At 40.0% G+C, this 24,473-nt stretch overlaps 1 protein-coding gene across 1 annotated transcript in view; it reads right to left on the bottom strand.

The window, feature by feature from the left end:
- The window catches only part of Maob (monoamine oxidase B), a 109,676-nt gene extending 86,936 nt beyond the window's left edge, over positions 1–22,740 (bottom strand). Inside the window, exon 1 of the mRNA XM_029473500.1 lies at positions 22,586–22,740. Coding sequence (XP_029329360.1) covers positions 22,586–22,631 — 46 coding nt within the window. The 5' untranslated portion in view covers positions 22,632–22,740. The remainder of the gene's footprint in view (positions 1–22,585) is intronic.
- Between the last annotated feature and the right edge of the window lie 1,733 nt (positions 22,741–24,473).

Raw genomic sequence — 24,473 nt, forward strand, 5'->3', positions numbered from 1 at the left:
CTACTTCAGTGCACACAAACAGGATATGGGCTTTGCCATTGAGACCTGTGCAGACCTAGGGTATTAGCAAAAAAGCAAGGCTCTTGGCTTGAAAACTGGCCTGAAGTTGATTCCTGATGCCCAATCAGGAAATTCTAACAGCAAAGCAATTAGGAATAGTAAGAGGAGAAAGCAAGTTGGCAAAGCAGATTGAAGGGGTATCTAGAATTTACAAAAGGAAGCAGAAAACTGCTATCATGGGGATAGAGGCAGATGACAAGAAGTGATTATTTTCCAGTGCCCAGTGAATATATAAAAAATGAAGCTGGAGGTCCCTTTTTTTGACTGTGGGAACTACTTTAGAGAATAACATTTGCTAAATAGCAGTTTATACAACCCACTCCACACAGTCCTGTATTGCAAAGGGCCATAGGCCAAAGAGAGAGAAACTAATATTCAGCTCAACAATTTTGTGAGGTAATTAGATCTTCCCAATCTGTGTTTTCATCCTTTGACTTTCTTACTTTCTACAATTCGTTTATAAACTATTAAAAAAACATGTCACTATCTAGAAAAAATTATATTTTTCAGGAATAAAATTAATATTGCTTTTCTTATGTACACAAATACCATATGTGTCCCTTAGAAATGCCACACAGACACCATTGTTATTACATTCTGCACATGCATTGGGCTTGTTCATCACATGAAGCTGTGATTATTTTTAACAGCAAGTTTAAATAAACTATCACTTTAAAAATTGCCTGCAAATATCATTTGTCAATGCCATTAAGGTATTTATGTACCTTGTTTTTAAAAATGTTGGGGAAAAGTGCTATAATTTTGTATATTAAAGTAAATTAGTGTGAAGACTAGTTTAAAATCTAAGAGTTAGTACTTTTTTTTCATTTTTCTATAAAAAGGTACTAAAACATCTTAAAGCACACATCTATTCACTGGAAACTTAAAATTTACCAGTGCTTTTTAAAGACATTTTAAATTTACTCTCAAACAAATCTTAAGCCTACAAGCCCCTTTCAAAGGAATTCATGTTTAGGGAAGGAAGCCAGATTTAAAAGATATTTGTGGCTGAAATATATCCTCCAAAGAGCACAATAGGAAAAAAATGAAGGGCTTTAGCAGTTCTAGCAGCCTTTCATTATTTTCTCCTCATATACTGAGACCAAGAAATAAGGAAAGCACAAGGTCCAAGTGATTTGTGTGTGTGTGTGTGTGTGTGTAGACAGAATGCTGTTGTGCTATTAACTGCCCTACCCACCTAGCATCACAAGAGCTTTATGCTTTCCCTTATTTCACAAATATATCCAATAGAAGTTCACTGTAGCAGACTGGCAGGCTCACTGAGGTCCACCAAGCTCACATTCCCCTTGGACACATTCTCCATGAAATTGGAGAATGAGGAAAGAAAAACAGAACACAGGCAATGCATCCTTTAAGAGACCACATGGTCTGCATCAGCCACTGACTGCTCTTGTGCGTAGCCACTTTCTGATAACACAAAAGCCACTTTTGTGATAATCTGTTTATCCCTGCTTAAGGCTGGCAATATAATCAAGCAAAAGACAGAGAACTTGGATTCTGTAACCAAAGTGATTTTTCAGCCTTCAGTCTTTGTATAAATGTAAGCTCTTTCATGGAACCAAGAAGCTTCTCCTCTGTTGGTGACACTGTGCAAGTGATGAACAGTAAAATGGAAAGGGGACCCAAAGTAAGGTACTCAGGACTCTGAAGTATGGAGCAACTAGGCAACAAGAACTTTACCTACTAGCTTCAGTGCATGCATACATACACACACACACACAAAAGAAAAAAAAAGAAAAAAAAAGAATTTCACATGATTGTGTGTGTGCGCGCAAGAGAGAGAGAGACAGAGACAGAGAGACACAGAGAGATATGTTAAGGTGGAACTGTTTCCTGGGTGTTGATTCCTAGCATCTATCATGAAGATGGCATTCAACTGTTTCCTAAATGAAAGAACAAGGACAGATAGACAGAACAGCATACTGCTACCCAAGAATTGGGTGGGGGAATAAATAGAAAATCCTAAGCCACAAGATCAAAAAGTACTCTGCAATATCCTTATATAGACACCTCCATAAAAAAAAGTCTGGGTTTTTCAATTTTAGACCAGAATCTTCAAAGTGCTAGACAGTATAATGTTAATTGTCTAGTTCCAGGATGTTATATTTAGTGAGGCATGGAAAAGTCTCTCTCTCTCTCTCTCTCTCTCTCTCTCTCTCTCTCTCTCTCTCTCTCTCTCTCTTTCTCTCTGGCTCTCTCGCTCTCGACTGTCTTTATGTCCTTCAGAAGTATGCAGTATACATGCATGCATACACAATTTGTTAAGGAATTGAATAAAGTGCTCTTTCCAATGGAGTTTAAATAATGGTGAATTGTAATCATAATGTTTTCTAACCATTTTCAAAGTGATGAGCTAGTAGATAAAGTCCTTGTTGCCTAGTTGCTCCATACTTCAGAGTCCAGAGTACCTTACTTTGGGTCCCCTCTCCATTTTACTGTTCATCACTTGCAAGGTTTCACCAACAGAGGAGTTATCCTTCCTCTGACTCTGTACAACTTGAACTCACACCTCTACTTAGAAAATTCTAAAACCAAAAATGATGATTGCTTTATTTCTGCATCTAATAGAGAGGTCTATCAGTTATCCCTAAACATACAACTGGGTGGTTGTTTCCTCTGCCCAGCTGTAAAACTAATAGTTTATTATTATTATTATTATTATTATTATTATTATTATTATTATTATTATAGGATACTGTTTTCCTGGTGCTTACATTATGTCTTAGTCAGGGTTTCTATTCCTACACAAACATCATGACCAAGAAGCAGTTGGGGAGGAAAGGGTTTATTCAGCTTACACTTCTATACTGCTGTTCATCACCAAGGAAGTTCAGGACTGGAAATCAAGCAGGTCAGAAAGCAGGAGCTGATGCAGAGGCCATGGAGGGATGTTCTTTACTGGCTTGCTTCCCCTGGCTGACTCAGCCGGCTCTCTTATAGAACCAAGACTACCAGCCCAGAGATGGTCCCACCCCAAGGGGCCTTTCCCACTTGATCACTAATTGAGAAAATGCCTTACAGTTGGATCTCATGGAGGCATTTCCTCAACTGAAGCTNCTTTCTCTGTGATAACTCCAGCTGTGTCAAGTTGACACAAAATTAGCCAGTACAATTGACCCCTTTTCAACTTGACACACAAACACATCACTGGTAAGACTCAACCCTTAGTTTCTTAGTCCCACAGTCTTTACAAATTCTTAAAACTTCAATCTCTCTTAAAATCCAAAGTCTTTACAATTAAAAGTCTCTTAACTGTGGGCTTCACTAAAAAACTTCCTTCAAGAGGGAAAAATATCAGGGCATAGTCACAATCAAAAGCTAAAATCAATCACCAAACCATCCAGTATCTGGGATCCAAGTCACGATCTTCTGGGATCCTCCAAGGGCTTGGGTCACTTCTCCGGCCATGCCCTTTGTAGCACACGCATCATTCTCTAGGCTCCAGATGCCTGTACTCCACTGCTGCTGCTCTTGGTGGTCATCTCATTGTACTGGCANCTCCAAAACACTGCATAACCCCTTCAGTCCTGGGCCATCAATTACAACTGAGACTGCANCTTCACCAATGGCCTTCCATGGCCTCTCACAGTGCCAAGCCTCAGCTGCTCTGCATGACCCCTTCCTGCCTTCAAAACCAGTACCACCAGGTGACTCTTACACATTATTAAGTCCATCCACAGCACAAGGTACAACTTTGGTTATCTCTGGAACACAGCTTCTGTGCTCTCAGAAAACACTTCCCAGATGATTTCACCTCAGTGATGCTGGTCTCTTCTTAATCACTGCTAATTTCTTAACTCCAGTTAACCAGCATCAATAGTCCCAGTAATGCAAAAGTTTTACTTTAGTAGTTCTGGTATCTTGTTAATCACAGCTGATTCTTCAGCCCCAGCTAACCAGAACCACAGAATCTTCACAATCCAAAATAGCAATGGCCCTGAAAAGAGTGTTTAATTTTCCCTCTGAAATTTCACAAGCCAAGCCTCCATTTTTCTGCACTGTTCTCAACATTATCTTCCAAACTCCTACACAACATCTCACAGAGTTCTTAACAGTGAATGGATCTTCTGGCCCAAAGTTCCAAAGTCCTTCCACAGTCCTCAAAACATGGCCAGGTTGTCACAGGAATACCTCACTCTGCTGGTACCAATTTGTCTTAGTCAGGGTTTCTATTCCTGCACAAACATCATGACCAAGAAGCAGTTGGGGAGGAAAAGGTTTATTCAGCTTACACTTCTATACTGCTGTTCATCAGCAAGGAAGTTTAGGACTGGAACTCAAGCAGGTCAGAAGGCAGGAGCTGATGCAGAGGCCATGGAGGGATGTTCTTTACTGGCTTGCTTTCCCTGGCTTGCTCAGCCTGCTCTCTTATAGAACCCAAGACTACCAGCCCAGGGATGGTCCCACCCACTTGATCACTAATTGAGAAAATGCCTTACAGTTGGATCTCATGGAGGCATTTCCTCAACTGAAGCTTCTTTCTCTGTGATAACTCTAGCTGTGTAAAGTTGACACAAAACTAGCCAGTACACATTATTTTTTTAATCAAGCAGTGGGCTATGTCTTAGTCTCAGTGCATGTTGAAGCAAAATGTTACAATATAGGGCCAAGGGTTAGCACTATGGTAGAACATATATGAGGTTCCCAAGTTCAATCCCAAGCACCACCCCACCTTCTGCCTGCCAATGTTACTGTCATTTTCAAAAGGGTAATATCAAAAAGTTACCTGTGGTAACTCTACTGTGTCAGGCAGGATTTTCCATCCTTCTAGTTCACTTGCTCAAGTTCCTCAAAGATAAACATCCTTCAACTGAAGATATCCAATCTTTTAGTCCTGCTTTCTGAACCTGACAACCAGCTTACCTCTCTCTCAGCCTCATTTTCTTCCTTATCATTCTGTCATCTCTTTAATAGTCAGTATCTTCAGTTCCTGTTGGAAGCCTTATATGATGCTGCATGAAAATGATGGTAGGATAAGGGGAAGAAATTGAGATATGCACCAACAGTGTTATTTTCCAGGAAGCAAGAATCAGTTAGGTCTAATATTATGGTTCCTGATACATGAACAACATACCTTGTCCTCATATATCCAGTCTTCACAAATGCATGTTTCATTATTTCTTCCTTAACTGTACTACCATAGTTTTCTCTAATAGGTGAAGAAATTCATATTTGTACCATTTCCATGTCAAGGACCCTAATTCTCTACTTTAAACCAGTCATATATATATATATATATAGATAGATAGATAGATAGATAGATAGATAGATATGGAAAATGCTGAGAGAAACAGATTCCCTGAAATACATTTGAGCTGGTACATGGACTAGTCTCCATATTTCCTCTTGCTCTGGGAATTCTACAGGACCAAAGAGAGGTCATCCTTTGAAGAATAGGCCTATGCAATAACCCTGAGCCCAATCAGCTTCTTTCACTTATGATAGCAAAAGCTTCATCTTTTGATGGTCTGTACCTTCAAACTGGCTGAATCAGACACATGATAAGAATATCTCATGACATGTAGATCAAGAATGCTGATCAACCATTATCTATCTAGATCAGTGACCCTGGAAAACGGCCTCAGAGAGAAATCTGTATGTAAAGCCTTATCAAGACTCAACACATGCAAAGAAGGGAGGTATTTTCCTAAGGGAGGATTTCAATTGAGACAATCACAGCAGGGAAATAAAAGAACAAGTCTGAATTTGAGATGGCCCTTCAGAGTTCCCTGGATCAAGACAAATATTCTATGTCTTTATGCCACCACATTGATTTCAGGGTGGTTTCAGGGAAGGGCAACACTCATGCATGAGTCTATTTCCTCCACCCACAGGCAATTACTATAGAAATTTTCAACTGTGGGACAGTAGCTTCCAAAATTATCAGCCCATGCTCTATGTATCTTCAATATACAACATACAACAACATTATAAAATATACAACATATTCTATACAACAACAATATACAATGTACAACAAAACATTGTTATTTTAAAGTCACCTCAAGTGAGGGATGGGGTTGCCATCCCAAAATCACAACTCTGACCCATAATTGTTCTTGTCTGAAAGAATTACAGGGATGGAAACAGAGAGGAGCCTGAGGAAAAGAAGGTCCAGCATAGACCCAAAGTAGGATCCAGCTCAATTAGAGGCCCCAAGGCCTGACACTATTACTGAAGCTATGGAATGCTCATAAAAAGGGACCTAGCATGACCATACTTCGGAAGATCCAACAAGCAGCTGAAAGAGTCAGATGCAGATATTTACACCCAACCAATGGACAGAAGCAGCTGATGCCTCTTGTTGAATTAGGGAAGATGGCAATAAGCTGAGGAGAAGGGCGATCTCATAGGAGGACCAGCAGTCTCTGGACCCCCGAGATCTCTCAATCACTGGACCACCAAACACGAAGCATACACCGGCTGATATGAGGCCCCCAACACACATACAGTAGAGGACTTCCAGGTCTGTGTTCATTCAGAGATGATACACCTAACCCTCAAGAAACTGGAGGCCCCAGGGAGTTTAGAGGTCAGGTGCAGTGAGGGGCAGGGACATCCACGTGGAGACAGGGGTTGGAGAGGAGGTATGGGATGTGGACCAGTCTGAGGGTGGATGGGGGCAAGGGGTGAAATAAAATATGCAATGTAAAAAATAAATTAATTAATAAAAAGTCAAAGAATAAACTAAAATTTGCCTAACTAGGAATATTTGAAAAAAAAAACAAAACTGAATTTGTTTATGACTTCTACTATCAACAACCTCAGTGCATTACAATTATGAATACTTTTCTTTTTGTTATACCAAGGATGGGGAGCATGTTGGTTTCCTATTGAATTGACTAAGAAACTCATGAATAAAGTCTCACCATAAAGTAAATTGGTGAAATTTTCTTGAGATGACATTTTTGAAATACTAAATGACCTGAAAGGATTCCCAAAATTTATTTCTAAGAATTTCCTAAATAAATAGAATTATGCAAAACAATTTATATGTATAATAGCTTTGACTAAAAAAGAAGAAATTTGAAAAAAAAACAATGTTCAATAGATAAAGCATTAAATAAGTTGTAATACAATAGTATGAATTAATCTTATAAAGTTATCAAGATCATATGGGATCTCAGAATTCAGGGGTGAGAGGGCAGGAGAACCTCAAATTTGAGATCATCTTGGACTACATAATGACCCTTAGTCCAATCTAGGCTAAGTGAGTTCCAGGTAACCTTGGGATATATCATAAGATCCTGTATCAACAAAACCAAACAAATATATGAAAAATATCAAACAAGGGAAGAACTTATAGGATATTTAAAAAGCCAGTGTAAATGACTTATGTAGCCATCTCCTTGTGATAGATTTAGAGGAAGAGAGGGAGACAAGTCTGCTGGAGCACTAGGGCTGGGCTTCAAGCCAGATGGGATCTCAGCACTGAGAGTGGGAACAGGAGTTCCCATCTCAAACTGAGTATCTAAGCTATCTCTAATACTTATAATGACCAGTAGTAGATAGCCAACACAAAATTAACTAAATGGTATTTTGGGAGATTATTTTTGGTAGTACTGTTTTATATGGGCATTTTCAAAATACCAGTGGTCTTTTGCATATATATATATATATATATATATATATATATATAAAATCTTGTGCTTTTTTGTTGTGTTTGTTTTGTGTTATTTGTGCTGTAGTGGTTTGCTTGCTCTTTTTATTTGCCTGTTTGGTTTGATTAGAGAGGGACAGAAGACATGGAGTTTGGTGAGTGGGGAGATGTGGAAGATCTGGGAATAAAAGGGGGAAACTATAATTAGAGTATTTTATGGTATGAGTTTTCAATAAACACAAATAAATAATTGAAAAGATATATAAGTATTCATAACATGCTATTAATTTAAAAACATATAGTAATGAGTATATAATATATAGTTCCCATGAAGAACATATAGATTGAAATAGTAAGAGGAGGTAGTTTTTATGAGGTTTAATTATGCATGATTTTCAGTTCCTTCTTGTCATTTCCTGTAAATTTATAGAATTTTTTTCAACAAAAATACATTTATTATCCTCTATAGTTTCTGCTATTAAAAATGTTCCCAGCTCTCTAAAATTGATTGTCAAAGTAGACTTCACAAAGATGGGACAAATGAAGCTCTCATTTATCTTAATGGGCTTGCTTCTCCTAAACTTCTGAGGGTATTTTGGTTATTAATTAAATTGGCTACTGATATTTTGTTTCATCCTCCTGTTAGGTGACATTGAATCATCTCAACTATTTGTTGGTATAATGTAGAAAACTGAGTGTAACCCATAGACTTGTGATAAAATTAAAAAAAAAAATGCAACCTAAGATAGCAACATGACTGATAGCCTAAGAGAAAGAAATATAACTTCATATCCAAACGATGAAGCCATGACTGCGCATTCAACATGTAAGAACTGTTAAAATGTTGGACAGGTGAATTAAAAGGGGATGTCTGTGAATAGGAACAAATAAAACTAAGACATGTCAGGACGCCTTCACCATTGTGCAGTTCTGGAAAATGCTGCTGCTGAGTAAGCCAGAATGAAATAATGATTGAGAATAAAAATTGACACAAGAGCAAGGGCTTAAACATTAGAGACACTTCAGATGCTGGTTAACACCACATGTGGCAGGGTTATTAATACATAAACAGTGCCACCCATGTAACATTTGATGGAAAGAACCACTCCACAAAGTTGTCTCGTGACCTACATACTTATGCCATGTCACTGATACCCACCCATTCATTACACACACACACACACACACACACACACACACACACACACCACTACTCCTACTAAGCAAATAAAAGTGAAACAATAAAAAAATTTATAAAAATAAATAAAAATATTTTAAAATAAAAAATGCATTTATAGAATATAAAACCTGATGTTCTTGGGCTTGGAATGTAGCTCAGTAATGGAACACTTGCTTAGTAAGCATGAGGACATAGGTTTCATTCCTAACACAACACAAAATGAAACATGTAGTAAAAGAGGTGGTCTTATCTATTAGGTAAAAATCTCAAGATGCTTTCATACTCAGAAATCAATGATTCTTCTAAAGCCAGTTTCTGAAAAGCATAAGGTCAAAGGAACCTTACTTATCACCTAGATATTCAAAATCAAGAATCAGCAGGATATTTAATCTTTCTTGATTTCAAAACCCTTTCAGTGAATCATTAGTCAATGACTTGTAAAAACAGCAAACTCAATATTTACTGATGGGCCTGTCCCCACTTACAGAGAAACATGCTGAAATAAGCACTGGCTTATCCAAGTTGCACACCAGAACAGTTGGGATTTGTAGCCAAGCTCAGGATCCTCTAACTCTTGGGCTTACACATCTAGGTTAGTCCTCTTCCTCTGGGAGGTACATGATTAGCTCCAATATTCAACAGGTTTTTTAACTAAAGAGTTTACCTTCTCTTACCTCAGAGTCTAGGGAGATCCATAGAGTTCCTCACCAAGGAACTCTATTGGTTTAATTTCATGTCTGGGGCTATAGAAGACTAGAGATAGGGACATCGTAACATGACCAGTTTGGGATCAGATGAAGATTCACAAATCTTTAATCAGACCATTTGCCTTTTAAGGCATGGTCTCATGTACCCCAGGATGACCTGAAATTCACTGTGTACTTGAGGATGATTTTGGACTTCCTATACTTATGTTTCCATGTCCTGAGCACTGAGAACACAAAGTAGGAATCACCATGGTTGGTTTATGCATTACTGCAGATGGAACAAGACTGAGGGCATTGGGCATGACAGGTAGGCATTCTACCAACTGAACTACAGTCACAGCCCTAAACAGATAATACAAATAAAATATAGTAGATGAGATGCACTAATGAAGACAGATCTGGGATACTATCAACATTAAGTTTCATGTCTATCAAACATATAGCTGAAAGTAGTTATGGGTGGTTCTGAACAGGGTCATATGCACTGTATACTTTCTAGTTTCCTGGGTCCTAACTAACACTGAAAAATATGTTTTTCTCTTGTCACCTGAAATGATATACTATCACTAATTTTATATTCTATTTAAGCTGAAGACATTCTAATTTAATGCATATCAATCACTATATATGTGTATTTGAATATTACTTTGAATGTTAATTAAATATCTAAGGAATAAATGTGAATTTGCTAAATTTGGGAGATAATACACCATTTGTCATCATTGACATCTGAAGAAAATACTACCATCAATGAAATGACATTTTATGGAGTTTACTGTATCAATGCTACTGGAGGCCTCCATCTTGGAGAAATAATCTAGAACTAAAGTTATTTGTTCAACTTCAGCAGAGATATCAGAGCTAGAGGTCACTTGTGTGTTTTATTTTGTCAAAATGTAAACAGTAGTAGAACAATTGAGTTCCTCAATTATATGCTGTGGCATTTAAAACAAACCTTGTCTGTAAAAGGCAATTACCCTACTAAAATCTTCGAAGAACCTGTGGCCTTGCAGCCATGTGAATGAATGAATGATGCTAGAGCATAGTTAGTTCATTATTGTCATTGCACAGGTGGACATGATGGAACACACCTGTAATTTCAGAGTCCAGGAAGGTAAGGCCTGAGGATGTCGAGTTTAAGAGCAGTCTGGCCATCAGAGTGGGAACTAGTGTTTAACAAAATTATTGTTGCAGAGAAATGGCTCCACTGGACAAAGGTTAAAAGCTGGAATTTACTTCTCTGCTAATGATATGTTCACAAGGAGCAGAAGAACTACAACAGAAAAATGGATACTAAATGGAATAGCAGGGGCCAATCCAAACATTAGCATCTGCAGGCACCAAATCAACTGTAAGTCTTCATATAGCAATATGTTTTGAGTTCATAGTATTTGACATATTTATGTCTTAGATACATCTTTCAAAGTGAGTTTAAGCTTTTTCTTTAAAGTCAACCACTGGCTTCATATATCATCTGTATATGTGGGCAAAATAAGCAGAGCTTGCAAGCAGCGTTCCCCTTTATGATAGCAGTCTGTGTGTGTGTGTGTGTGTGTGTGTGTGTGTGTGTGTGTGTGTGTGTGTGTACAGGCTCACATGCATAAGCAGGCACAAGATAATTCCTCAAGCCAATTTCTCAGTCTGTTACTAGGTAAGTGGTCACTTTGCAAGCCATATTAACAAAAATAGCCAACATCTATTGTGCACTTCACAGATGCCAAGCCCCTTTTCCAAGCACCTAACATATATTTTCCCTTTATTCTTCTCAGCCATTTTATGTAAGAGATAATAAGATATTATTATCCTCATTTGCCAGATGAGAAAATGAATGTGGGGAAAGGCTATTTTACCAAAGGGACCAAAGCTTATTAGACAGGACCAGGCTATACACAGTTCTAGCAGTCTGCTACTGCTGCTGCCCCTTTAGAGTAGGGAGGATGTTGCAGTCATTGTCAAAGGCTCAGTTGTACCTCAAGCTGACTCTGATGACTACTGAGGATGAGCAAAGATCCAGAAACTGTGTCTCTTGTGATGTGCTTCTGCCTATGTGTTCCACTAACAAGCTCCTCCTTCCAAAATACCCTAGGTGTAAGGGCATTGTCATTAGAACTCTAATAAAGCTGCCATGAAAATTCAAGCACGTAGACAATGTTCAAAATGTTTACTGTTATAAAACAGTAGCATTGACTGGATAATACTGTGTTGTGAATGCATTTGCCTTTTTTGTATAAGGAAGAAAGGAGTGGAAGAGTAACAATGAGAACCACAACAAGAGCCTGGCTGGGATGATGCCAAAGCACAGATCTAGAGATTCACAAATTTCTCCAGATTAGGAACCCAATGAGTTCATCCAGCCATTTTGATGGGAGTTTGAGGCAGGACAAAGTTGAAATTGGGTAGGTCCTTGTTGCTGCTTGAATGTAAAGCCCATAGTCTCTCACTACCTCTTATGTGTGTCACTTCCAGAAAATTATTGACTGCTAAAGATGAAGTAGATATTGCATTTAAAAGTGCCTGTTTCTGCTCTCAGGGTTTAAATTCGAGGACATTATGTCAAGAGAAATAAGCCAGGTGCATAAATATATGCAGTGCATGACTTCATTCATATTTGGAGGCCAAAACTGTTGATCTGAAAGAAGAGAGCAAAATGGTGGTCACAAGGGCCTGGGGAAGATAGAAGTTATAGACACATGGTCAGAAAAGAGGTAGCAGAAAACAATCATATGTAACATAAGTTAGAATGTTCTATAGCAACAGTGGACTACAGACTACAGTAATTTTTTTCTTTTATTGAATATTTTATTTATTTACATTTCAAATGTTATCCCCTTTCCTGGTTTCCCCTCCAGAACCACCCTATTCCATCCCCCTTCCCTCTGATTCTATGGGGGTGTCCCCTGACCCACTCACCCACTCCCACCTCACCATCCTGGCATTTCCCTACACTGGGGCATCAAGCCTTCATAGGACCACAGGCCTCTCCTCCCATTGGTGCCAGATAAGGCCATTCTCTGCTTCATATGTGGCTGGAGCCGTGGGTTGGTGGTTTAGTCCCTGGGAGCTCTGGGGATTCTGGTTGGTTGATATTGTTGTTCTTCCTATGGGATTCCAAACTCCTTCAGCTCCTTCAGTCCTTTCTCTAAATCCTCCATTGAGGACCCCGTTAAAAACACTGACTTCATGAAATTCTTAGGCAAATGGATGAAACAAGAAAACATCATCCTGAGTGAGGTAACCTAATCATGAAAGAACACACATGGTATGCACTCACTGATAAGTGGATATTAGCCCCCAAATTCAGAATACCCAATATACAATTCACAGACCACATGAAGCTCACGAAAAAGGAAGACCAAAGTGTGGATGCTTCAATCCTTCTTAGAAGGGAGAACAAAATATTCACAGGAGGAAATACGGAGACAAAATATAGAGCAGAGACTGAAGAAAAGGCCATCCAGAGACAGCCCCACCTGGGGATCCATCCGTATAGAGTCACCAAACCCAGATACTATTGTAGATGCCAAGAAGTGCTTGCTGACAGGAGCCTGATATAGCTGTCTCCTGAGAGGCTCTACCAGAGCCTGACATATACAGAAGTGGATGCTCACAGAATACAGAAAGTTTAAAACCTTTTTATTTTGCAGTTCTGAGGATCACATCCACAGCCTTGTGCATGCTGGGAAATCATTTTATTACTGAACTACATGCACCACCACAATTATTTTCATATTTTACAAAGTGCTAGCAAAGGTAACAAAAGGCTTCAACACAGACCAATGCATATTTTCAAGAGAAAGAAATGATAATCACTTTGATTTCATTATACATCGAATTGGAGTGCATAGGTGTGTGTGTGTGTGTGTGTGTGTGTGTGTGTGTGTGTGTGTGTGTGAAGTTATCAGGTACTATATCTTAACTATGTACATGTACTTGTTATATGTTAGTTAACCAAAGATTCATCTGGTTTATGTCATATAAGTTGGATACAGGGGACCTCACTAATGAAGCTATTTTATAATCTATTTACATGGTTTTTGGAAGAAAAAATTTAGAAGTCTCCATAAAAGCAATGATAATAAAATTGGGACACAAATTACCCTAGTTTTATTAGAATGTGTTATCTACCTGTATTGAAGCATTAAACTGTGTCCTATAAATATGTTCAATTATTACATGTGAATGAAACTTTTTGAATAAGGGGATAAAATATTAACTGTCTTGATTTGATCATTACAGACTACATAAATGTAAAAAATTAACATGTATCACATCTTATATTTTAAGATTATAATTACTATCAAAATTTAAAATATATGTAAAAGAAAAAAGTTAGTTTGAAACATCACTATTTGTATGACATGTAAAGTTAATGATTTTTACTGTACAAAGACATGGGCTCTATCATGTAATAATTACATGTTCAAACTGTTTGTAAAAATATGTTTGAACTAAAATAGCATTCCATCTCTGTTCACCTTCCTTTCTTCCCTGCAGCTCGTCCTAGCTGCCCTCCCTCAGAAGGAGTTCAGTGGATTATAGAAAACGAAACTGGAAAAAGGAAGCCTCACCGTGCTCTATGCCCCAGAACTTAAAGTGAAGCAAATCACAAGTCCTTGTTCTAGACCTCTAAAGAATTGGCAAAAGAGACATTGTGACTCACAGGAGTAACTGGAGAAGCAATGTGCTTCATTGTGGCATGTGTATACAACTTAAAACACACCTTTATCCCATCCCCCATTACCTTCTCTTACTTTCCTCCCACATCCCCCTGGTTCCTTTCCTTTCCCCTAATTCTCACTTTGTACTTTCAGCTGCTTTTCAAAAATAGTCTTTCTCCTGCCTTATCTTTTATGGAGGCAATCTTTTCCTTCCCCACTCAGAGAATTGATTTTCTAGTAGATGTTTTGAATCATTTCTAACATAATTTTTCATTTTTGTTCATTTTTTAATCAATCAGTAAGTCTTCGTTTCTAGTGAAAAGAGAAATGCTGAGGAGAAGAATGGGTCATACAAAATCATTTAAGGAAGTGCAGGAACTAGGGCTCATCTGCAGTTTGTGTGGCAATTTACTATGCTTACTGAATATTATCATGGCCTTTCTGTTTCTCCTTGGCTGGGATATACAAATTTCTAAGCACATTATCAAATCCCTGATACTTTTGAACATTTTAGCTTAAAGAGAATTTCCCCCATTTTTTTCTTCATGACAAAAGAAAAGGTGGCTTGGCCATTAATCACAAAGGCACCTTTACCAACAGTTCCCCTGAACTCATGATCCCTTGTGTGTGGAGGACACTCAGTATCCAAGGACCACCAGCTGGTGGCCAGCTCACTTTCCTAACCAGACTGATCACTCATATGTTGGATTTAAAAGTCTCCTTCATGCTCCTACAAGGATCTTAAGCAAGTACTTCCTGCCTCTCATTTCCCAGGCCTCACAAAACCTTTCTCTTTTCTGTTTTGAGTTGGCCTTTTTTAGCTTTTATTTTGGTAATTGAGTAGGATCCACTCCAGAGTTGCAAGACAGTTCCCAAGGTGGCAGCAACTCAAACATTAAAATTGAAACTTGGGACACAGGCAATGGGCTGCTGTGCTGCCAGGCAGTTCCAAGTGGGAGATTTTGTTTGCCCTGCCAAATTTCAGGGGGTAAACAAGCCGCTCCTTCTGTGGCAGGGAATCACTTACAAGCAGACAGATTTCTAAAGAGGAAATGTGTCTCATTCAGTCACATGGAAATTTTGTTTAAGCATCAAAAAGAAAGTTATATATTAACTAGCTATACCCTCAGTGTGTCTCTCTGTTTATCCTAAAGGGAGTGATTAAATTTTGCTGACAGCTTTCAACCTTATCAAGGAATTATCAGATTGCCCTGAGTTTAATCATTGACAAAGTTTAAAAAAACAGAGTGGAATTTGGAGACTGAAATATAAACCATTTTGTCAATCATCTCCTGAGTCTAAAATCATATACTCCCCACTTGGCTCCGGCCATTTCTTCTATGACAGTGACTTCAGCCCTCTACCATGCACATCTGTGGCAGTATTTTTCTCTCTGAGTTGCCAGCTGATGGATATCTCAGAGTGCCTTCCCAGCACCCTACTCCAGCTGTCCAACTTTTCAGTTCCTTCTCATGCCAGTACTTTCTCCATATTCCCAGTCATCTAACACATATCTTTTATGAATTAAAATTATCATATTTGTGAACTACAGAAGATGCTAAGCACATAAGCACATAAAGTCTCTGCACAATCGATCTCTGGTGATAAAAAAACCCAAAAACCAAAAACCAAAAACCAAAAAAACAAAAACAGGGCTGATCTCTGAGTTTAAGGCCAACCTAGAGTACAGGTTGAGTTTCAGGTCTCAAACCACCCCCCCAAAAATGAACTTCAAGATTTAAAAAAAATCAATTGTGCTGTGTAACCAGATTTCCCTCGTAGTCTTTCTGCCACAGCCTCCCAAATGCTGGAGCCACTAGGCCAAGATCCCACCTGATCTTTTAACTTTTGTTTCTGTCAGACCTTCCCCCATTCTTCATACTGAAATTCTTTTTAAGAGGTTTTCATTTTAATTTTTGAAATTAAAATATAATTATAACATTTCCCCCTTCCCTTTCCTCCCTCCAACTCCTCCCATGCCCCTTGATCCCTTTTCAAATTTATGCCTTCCTTTTTATATTATTTTATATATACATATATAATATACACACAACTACATGTTTATATGTATACATCCAAATGCATTAAATATATAGACACAACCTGTTCAGTTTTCTTAGCCTTACTTGCATTGCATATGACATCAGGGCTGGCCAATTGGTGTTAGATAACATTTGGAGGCTCTTCCCTGGAGAAGTCTATTTCCTCCCACTACCAGGCCTTAGTTACTTGCAGCACTGGGGACCCATGAGATCACCCTTCACTGTTTGTATATTAATTGGTGTTGTACTAGCCCAGTCTTGCTCAAGCAGCCATATGTTGAAGAATCATGAAGGAAGGTCCCCTGTCATTTCCAGGAGACACAACCTTACAGCAAATCTCCTGGTCCTTCTGCTCTTGTAATCCTGCCCCCTCTGAAATTTGTACTGTTTCCTGAACATGCTAATATGTCCTTTCATGTGTCTGATTATATACAAGTTACTCTTAAGTTTAAAATGCTTCTGTCATTTAGCCTACTGATATATTCACTTTCATTCTTTAAAGCCCAGTCCACTCCTCTTGTTTGTGAAGTGTTCACAGATTTTTTCTCAGATTCTGATGTTTTCTACAATCACCTTCCCTAGAATTTTGTGTCTCTGTTACTAAATCACCTGCCACAGGTAATTATTTTAATTGTTCCTGACTCTGCCCTTTGTGTATACTTATGAGGGCTCTAGGATCAACAGCCCTGTGTTCATGTTTAATTTCCTTTGTGTCAATATGTGGGATGGGAGGTAGTGTTCATTAAATAAAATAATAAATCTCTGCTTTCACACACACATTCTCCCTTGAGTGTACATGTGTATGTGTGTGTACCTGCGCATGTATGGTGTGCATATATCTCTGCGTGTGTTTTGGTGTGCATTCATGTGTGTGTGTTTTTAAGCTAGAGGTTAACATTTAGGTGCTGTATATATTCAGAATATAGTGTTTCTCGTTGGCCTGTGCCTTCATACTCAGCTGTTTTGTATATATATATATATATATATATATATATATATATATATGTTTAAGATTTATTTTTACTTCATGTGTATGGGCACTTGCTTGTATGTATGTATATACACCATGTGCATACCTGAAGTCAACAGAGGCCAGAAGTTGTTAGATTACTCAAAACTGAAGTAATAGACTGTTTTCATTATATATATATATATATATATATATATGCATTCATAATTATCTCACCATCCTCTCTTATCTCCCTCTTATCTCTATCAGTCCCCACTCACTGACACCAGTCCCTTTTATAACTTTTGGTTTTCTTTTGTATTGGATTTGTTTTAACCTGGGCCATATACATGATCAATGTCTTTGAACTCCCTATTGGAGTCTGGTAGGGTTAGTACTAGCACTGAAGGTTCTCTCTCTTCCCCTCCCCTCCCCTCTCCTCTCCTCTCCTCTCCTTGTTCTCTCTTTCTCTCTCCCCCTCTTACTCTCTCATCTTTCTTCTCTCTCTCCCTTCCCCCTTTGTCTCCTCTTGGCCATGGCCAGTCTCTCTCTCTCTCTCTTCAATTTCTCTCTTTCCCCCTGCCTTTCTTTTTTCTTTTTTTTTTATAATTTATTTTTAATTAGGTATTTTCTTCATTTACATTTCAGATGCTATCCCAAAAGTACCCCAGACCCTCCACCCCCCCACTCCCCTACCCACCCATTCCCACTTCTTGGCTCTGGCATTCCCTGTACTGAGGCATATAAAGTTTGCAAGAGCAAAAGGCCTCTCTTCCCAATGATGGCCGACTAGAGGACCCTGATATTGCTGTCTCTTGTGAGGCTATGCCGGGGCCTGTCAAACACAGAAACGGATGCTCACAGTCAGCTATTGGATGGAACACAGGTCCCCCTGCCTTTGTACAATAAAGCTCTAAAACCATAGACAGTCTCTGCTCATCAAGGCTGCTGCACAGACTCTCGCCTATGTGGGAACCTCTCTTCCCTCAGTCCTCTCTCCCATAACCCCCAGGCTACAGAGTGTGGCTCCAGGGTTCCCATGTCGGGGGCTGCCCCTTGTCTACCTTGGCCCCCCCCCCCCCCCCCCGTAGAGTGGGTCAGAGGCTTGGATGCCCACCCGGGGCTGAATCGAAAGTGTCTGGCTGCCCTCCCAAGTCTGCCTGCCCAGAGCATAGGAGGAACTCTGGCTGGACGTGGACTATCCTCCCTTCCCCCCTTTCCCCAGGCTCACTTGTAGTCCCCACAGGGAACCTCCAAGTTAGCAGGCGGAGGGACCTCTGGAGAGATGGCCTGGTGTAAGCCCTGTGATCCAGTAGGTGGGCCTGCATTAGCATGGGGATATGCAGGGCTTTTGGTTTTTGTTTTAATATTTCCCACAACAATGGGAAATTACTACTCAGCTATTAAAAACAATGGCTTCATGAAATTCACAGGCAAATGGTTGGATCTAGAAAAAATCCTGAATGAGGTAACCCAGACACAAAAGAACACATGCGGTATATACTCAATGATAAGTGAATATTAGGCACAAAGCTTGGAATACCCATGATGCAACTCACAGACCATATGAAGGTGAAGAAGAAGGAAGACCAAAATGAGGATGCGTTGGTCCCTCTTAAAAGGGGAAACAAAATACTCACAGGAGCAAATTCTGAGAAAAAGTGTGGGGCAGAGACTGAAGGAAAGGCCATCCAGAGACTGCCTCACCTGGAGATCCATCCCATATGCAGCCACCCAACACAGACATTATTGTTGAAGCCAAGAAGTATTTGCTAATAGGAGTCTTATACAGCTGTCTCCTGAGAAGCTCTGCCAGAGCCTGATCAATACAGATGCGAGTACTCACAGCCAACCATCAGACTGAGCATGGGGAGCCCAATGGAGGAGTTAGGGAAAGGACTGAAGGAGCTGAAGGGGTTTAAAACCCCATAGGAAGAACAATATCAATCAACCAGACCTTCAGAGCTTCCAGGTACTAAACCACCAACCAACAAGTACACATGGAGGAACCTATGGCTCCAGCTGCATATGCAGCAGAAGATGACTTTATCTGGCATCAATGGGAGGGGAGGCCCTTGGTCCTGTGAAGACTTGAAGCCCCAGTATAAGGGAATGCTAGGGCAGTGAGTCAGGAGGGGGTGGGTCGGAGCACCCTTATAGAAGCAAGGGGAGGGGGGTGGGATAGAGGTGTTGTGAAGAGGAAACTGGAAAAAGGGATAACATTTGAAATTTAATAAATAAAGTATCCAATAAAGAGAACGAAAGGCATTGCTATTTAAAAATCCAAATAAAGAAGAACCTTTACAAAGCATATCATAGCCAATATTTCAAAATATAAAGCAATGAAGGATCCTAAAAACTTTAGGAGAAAACTACTGACACATAGAAAGGCAGAAATCTTAGAATAATGATCATTTATTATCACCAGTCATAAAAACTAAGAAATAATAAAACAATATATCTCAAGCACTGAGCATAAGTAACTCTCAAGCAAGATTGTTATAACCATCAAAGTTATCTCTAAATTAGATGGAGAAATAGCATTTTCAAATCAACACAAAGATGGTTTATGATAACCAAGGAATCATTGCAGAGAGTTCTTTGATAAAACCTATTCTATAGATATGTAAGAAGTAAATCTTTCGTCCATGAGAATACAAGAGCTAAAAATGTGTGTGTGTGTGTGTGTGTGTNCTCCCTCTCTCCCTCTCTCTAATAGCCCATGTTGGTAGGCTCCTGGATCCTCTTTTTCCATCCATATCTGGCTGCTAATGGGCCCATTCAGAGCCAGTGCGTACATCTGCAGTTGCTGTGAGTTCAGGATTGCAACTGCTGTGTCTCTTGCAATAGATAATATCCCACAGACCTACTTCCTATCTTCAAGCTCTTGCATCCTTTTTAGCTGTATCTTTACATAGGTTCTGGGAATTGACCTCATGTCTCATGCTTGTGCAGCAAATGTTTTACTGACTGAGCTACTTTCCCAGTCTTTTAAATAGGCTAACAAAAACTAGGGACGCAGTTCATTGGTAAAGCACTTAACTAAAGTGTTTGAGGCCTGTATTCCATTTCAAGCACAACAAAGGTACATATTTCTAGGGTAGTATGTGATGCTTTGATACAGGCACACACAGTATAATATTTAAGTGAGGACAACATTCCTATCTGCTCAAACTTTTGTTATTTTTGACGAAAATATTAATAATTCTTTTTAGTTCTTGTCAACTTACCATGCATTTTTGCTAACTATAGTTACTGTACTGGAAAACAGACCACAAGAAATCATGTCCTCTTAGATTATCCTTTATATATCTCAAGTCCCTTATTAGAGTAACAGATCTTTTCTTGTTTAAAACAGGGCCATATTCCAGAGGCTCACCTTGAACTTTCAGTCTTTCTTCTTCATTCTTCCCAACACTGGGAATCTGAATGTGTGCTCTCATATGTAACGCTCCTTCAATTTGACACCTTCAGTGCCCTGGGTGCCATTTTAGACTTTTCAAAATCAGAGCTCACAGTTTTTCAATTCTCCTCCACAATGAGCTTGTAAACTGACTAGAATTAGCAGGTGTTTTCTGCTGGTAGCAGATACAGCAATTGAGTAAGTCTGAGCCTTGAACCCCTTGCTTTTATTAGAACAATGACAATCCCACACAAAATTCTGGACAAAGGGTAGTCTCTGCCTCACCCCCTTGTTTTGATCAGTTAATGTAGAGTTTCATCATGGTTTATAAAAACAGTTAAACCTTTATACACCTCTCCTATATGGGTCTCACATGAATAATTTCAGTGAGTTTGAAGGTTTAGAGCACAGAGATTAGGGATATAGCTCAGTGGTAGAAGTCTTGCCTGGTATAGTAGGGTTCTGAGTACTGTTCCCTGCACACACACACACACACACACACACACACACACACACACACAAGCATACAGTTGAAACTTTGAAGTATAAATGAGAAAAGCCAAAATAATGGAGGAAAAGTAGAAAACCCATGAAGGCACTTTGGGAAAGTGAAGTACTTTTGTTAGTGGCCTGGAAAGGGAAGGCTCAGTTTCCCACAAGTTAGAGTACAAGATAGTGTCTATAGCAGTAATACTTTCTATGGTGCCTAGGTGGGGATGCTGTTAATGTTAAGTCCAAGCTTTTCTTGGATAGAAGATTCCAAAAGGATTGCCATGAAAGCTGAATTTCTGTCCAGCCTTGCCATTTTAGGACACTGTGCTCACCCATCAATGCATCTGCAGTACCAGGCTGCTTGGCTGCTGTGGGTATGCTCACCATGGCTGGCTAGACAGAGGTATTAGCTCAAGGTCTGACCCAAAGGTGAGGAGGGCTACCATGAATACACAGAACCAAGGTCAGCACCCATCCAATGCTTGTTTGTGTTCTATGGTTTCCGGAGAGTTTGGTCACCCTGTCCTGTGCTCATGATAGCAAGAAAGGATGGCTCTTTCTCCATATGTCCAATTAAAATCAAGTGAAGGCAAATCTTTAAACAATTACAGATTTTGATATCATCTTCACTACCGTTCTAATAACAGACTCCTCTTAGAGTCTGAGTGTCTCAGTTAACCTGGCCATGCTGAAAGCATTGCATATTCTTACCAGCCCTATACCATGGAGTCTGCCTGGCCTTCCTAAGAGTCCCATTCCTCACAGGGGTTCCCTATTCCCCACTTCTGGCTTCTGTGCTTCTTGTCCTTGCTCCATATGGATGGGCAGTCTTTGGACCTGAGAACCTAGTGGCAGTTCAGTCACCCTAGGATACTCAAGGAGAAATGGCATGGTGAAGTGAGACTAGAGGGAGCATTCACTAAGAAGACACAATATGTTGGCTCTGTCAGATCCATAGCCATGGAGGGACCACATAGAATTACTGAAGTCTCAATGATCCTGGGCAATTGATTGGTAAGAATAGCACCCCTTTTCTTGTTCAAGGCCACTTGCTCAGTGCCAACACAATAACCTGTTGCTTGCCTGTTTTGAGTGAGTACAGTGTCTAGGTCATTCTGGAACCAATTACTGACCTTTGCAGGTCCTTCAACCCTAGCAGTTATCTCCAGCTTTCCAGTCCCCTTTCTCCTCAGCTGAAAATTCCAGCAAGCCTAAGAAAAGTCCAAAGTCTGACTCCAAACCCTCAGCGTGCTTCCAGTCTCCCACTTGTGGCCCAGAGACTCACTAAATCCTTTTCCCGGGAAGAACACAGCTAGACAGTAATTCAGTTCTGACCCAAAGAGACAGCCTCGGGTACACCTACAGTCTAGAATCTAGGGTCAGCTCCGGCCCCTTTGCTTTGCAGGCCTTTCGAGCCAGCCACTTTTCTGAGAACTTAGATAGCTCTAGTTCTAGCTCACAGAGGCGACTGACCTGAGATGCCGCCCCCCACCACGATCACATCGCTTTTGTTGCTCATGTTGCTCGCTAGGTTCCAGGCCTCTTGAGTCCGCTGCTACTGCGTCTGGACCTCTGCCTGCGCCCGCGCTGCTTACTGTCCCCTCACACTAGCGTGGCTTTAAGCTGGCGGGCTGCCTAGACTCAGAGCCCCGCCCGCCTGTCCACCCACAGGCGCGCAAGCTGGGTGGAGCGCTCAACCCTCGCCCCCGCCCCCGCCCCCGCCCCCGCCCCCACCCCCCAGCTCGACAACTCAGGCACAAGGAGGGCGGACACTCCAGCTGGGAGGGTGACCTGGAACCTTAAAGTCCATCCCCAGGGGTCAAGATCCTGTTGCCCTCTACAAAATATTTTCCAATCTGCCTTGTGATCACTCTGTGCAGCTGAGGAGTTGGAAGCTCTTCCAATCAGAGTAGGGGACCAAAGATTAAGAGCCTTTCAAGTGCCAGGCACTCTGTTAAACATATTATGCAAGATTTCTGCTCAATTTCACAATGACCCAGCTGACACAAGAGGAAAGCAGACAAAGTACTAAGTGATGTGGTAGAAAGAAAAAAGAAAATGTATACTAAAATATCACCTCAGGGTCTCAAGAGATGGCTCCAACAGAGGACCTATGGTCAATACCCAACACTCACAGACACCTGTATTTCCAATCCCAGGGGATCCTACACCATCTTCTGACTTTTAGTGGGCATCAGGCATGCAAGTTATATTTGCACATGCAGGCAAACACCTATATATGTATTTAAAACCACATTTTACCCTATAGGTCTATCTGTAATCCTAGTCCTAGGGAATCCCAGGGTCTCTTCTGGCCTCCAATGGGTACCTGGCATGTATGTTGTATTCATAAATGCAGGTAAAAATATCCATATACATAAAAACTAAAATCGCATTATACCTCATAGCTATGTGTGGTCAATATATGCCTACTTACATTAATAATAAAAACAAGGAAGAGTCCAAGGCTCGCCTTCATAGATCAAACAGGATTAACGTTCCCAGACTTACTTTACTCATCCACATTTCAATCATTTGCACACACACACATACACACACACACACACAAAATGCTGTTCTTTAGTTAACTACAAAAGGATGCTCTAACATTGTGATGAAGTACCTAACCTAAAGACATCCAACTTTCTCCACTCTAAGGTTAGAAAAAGTCATCTTCAGGAGCCAGGGGAAGGGGTAGCTCAGTGGTAGAGTCCTTGCAGGCCATAAACTAAGCCCTCAATTTCCCTGTACCACAAGGGAAATAATAAAATCAACTTCTTATTGATCAAACTCATGCATCTGTGGTATAATCCATGGAAGCTGGTAACCAGAATACCAGTAATGGTGGTGAGGAGGCCTTGGATAGGTGAATGGGATTCAGCGTTCCCCACTCCAAATGGTCTGTTACATTTATGTGACCTTGGGATGACTATCAGGGAACTGTGACTTTTACAAATGCAGGACTAATTCAATACTGTTATAAATGCTTAAACTGAGATGACAGGCAACACAAGGAAATATTACTTATAATCATAAAAGAACAAAAGAAAGGGGACCTTGGGGGTGTCCGCCCACTCCATGCCCAAGGTGACCCAGTGCTGCTGCCAACCTGAAGGGAATTGTCCCAATTTGACAAAAAAAAGGAGATCAAGGGGATACAAATTGGAAAGGAAGAAGTCAAAATATCACGTTTTGCAGATGATATAATAGAATATATAAGTAACCATAAAAATTCCACCAGAGAACTCCTAAACCTGATAAAGAGCTTCAGTGAAGTAGCTGGATATAAAATTAACTCAAACAAGTCAATGGCCTTTCTCTACACAAAGAATAAACAGGCTGAGAAAGAAATTAGGGAANT

The sequence above is a fragment of the Mus caroli genome, chromosome X (genome assembly GCF_900094665.2).
Source record: "Mus caroli chromosome X, CAROLI_EIJ_v1.1, whole genome shotgun sequence".
NCBI lineage: Eukaryota > Metazoa > Chordata > Mammalia > Rodentia > Muridae > Mus > Mus caroli.